Genomic DNA, 1,157 nt, shown 5'->3' with positions numbered 1-1,157 from the left:
TAAAAAAAAAAAAAAAAAAAAAAAAAAAAAAAAACCAGTCGTAATGCATACAAAAAACTCAGCCAAAGCTACTATACCTTGCTCCAATTGCTAGAAACGTGAACAACAGCCATCGGTTTGGATTCGATTCAAAGGACTTAGACGCACGGAACAAACAGTACGCTGCCGATCGGGCCCAGAAGTTCTTCCTGGGACCATTTCCGGCGCGAGACTTTCGGAACGCTTTCCTTCCTACATATGCCGTCCAGGAGGACATGCCATCCAGCAAACACGCATTTAAGGACATTCCGAATGCGCCCTATAAGAACGGGAGATGTAAGTGTCTCTTCTGTGCTACTTGATTTTAATTTGCGCTGCGAATCAGACGGATCCGGACCGGACGTGGCTCGCCCCGCCAGATCGGCAAGGTCGGGGAGGTCTAACGCTGCCTGTCTGCTCTACCGCTGGGGCCTCGGCGACACCCTCAGGCTCGAGCAGATTGCTGCTAAGCTCTATGCCCTCGTTTTACGCGAGTGCAGCAATAGTGGGCGCAATTTCGGATGAGGTCGCCGACGCGTGGTAGCGCGAGGCGGGCGAGCGCACGATGGGACAGGTGTCAGATCGATTCCTTGTCTCTCTGGCGAACGGGACAACAACCATCGGGTGCAGCGATGCGGGATGTATCTGGGTGTCACGGTGCGTGTCCTATTTTCATACTCTTAATCCAACCTTAGGCCGGTCGTCGTCATGGTTGCCAGTATTCCTCTCCAGTCCGAGCTTGGGATACCCCGAGAGCGTGGCATTCGCTTGGAAGGTCCGTGTGTGACCGCACTACTTTGATCTGTGCGTTTCAATCACGAGCTGGCGATGGAGAGGTACAACCGGGGCAGGGATACGTCTAATGCACACACGGCCTCGATGGCACGCCATTCCACGGTGCAGAGGTGGAAGCCACTGGCCACAGATAAAATTCAGAATTGTAGTTCTTAAACGCTAGCCGGCGCAGTTCCTGGTGTGTTCTGAGCTCGAGTGCGTCCTTCCTTCGAAAGCTTCTATCGATGTTCCTACTCTTTAGCAAAATATAATTCGGCTAGGAAACATGATCAATTGGATCTGTACACGGACTGGGCCCGGAATTCCTAGCGAAAACTACAAGTGAGGTCCCGTACGGTGATTCT

The 1,157-nt window shown here is 52.1% G+C and overlaps 1 protein-coding gene across 1 annotated transcript; it reads left to right on the top strand.

Moving 5' to 3' along the window:
* Positions 1 to 583: 583 nt before the first annotated feature.
* FIBRA_09092 (uncharacterized protein) lies at positions 584 to 819 on the top strand (the record flags this gene model as incomplete). The annotated part of the gene is made up of 2 exons (XM_012321423.1): positions 584 to 675; positions 714 to 819. The coding sequence occupies 2 exons, from the start codon at positions 584 to 586 to the stop codon at positions 817 to 819; spliced, it is 198 nt and encodes a 65-aa protein (XP_012176813.1).
* Positions 820 to 1,157: the final 338 nt, after the last annotated feature.

This window comes from Fibroporia radiculosa, assembly GCF_000313525.1.
Source record: "Fibroporia radiculosa TFFH 294 genomic supercontigs, scaffold8686, whole genome shotgun sequence".
Classification (NCBI taxonomy): Eukaryota; Fungi; Basidiomycota; class Agaricomycetes; order Polyporales; family Fibroporiaceae; genus Fibroporia; species Fibroporia radiculosa.
Note: the sequence above shows the minus strand (reverse complement) of the source record. Positions and strands in the feature narration are given on the sequence as shown.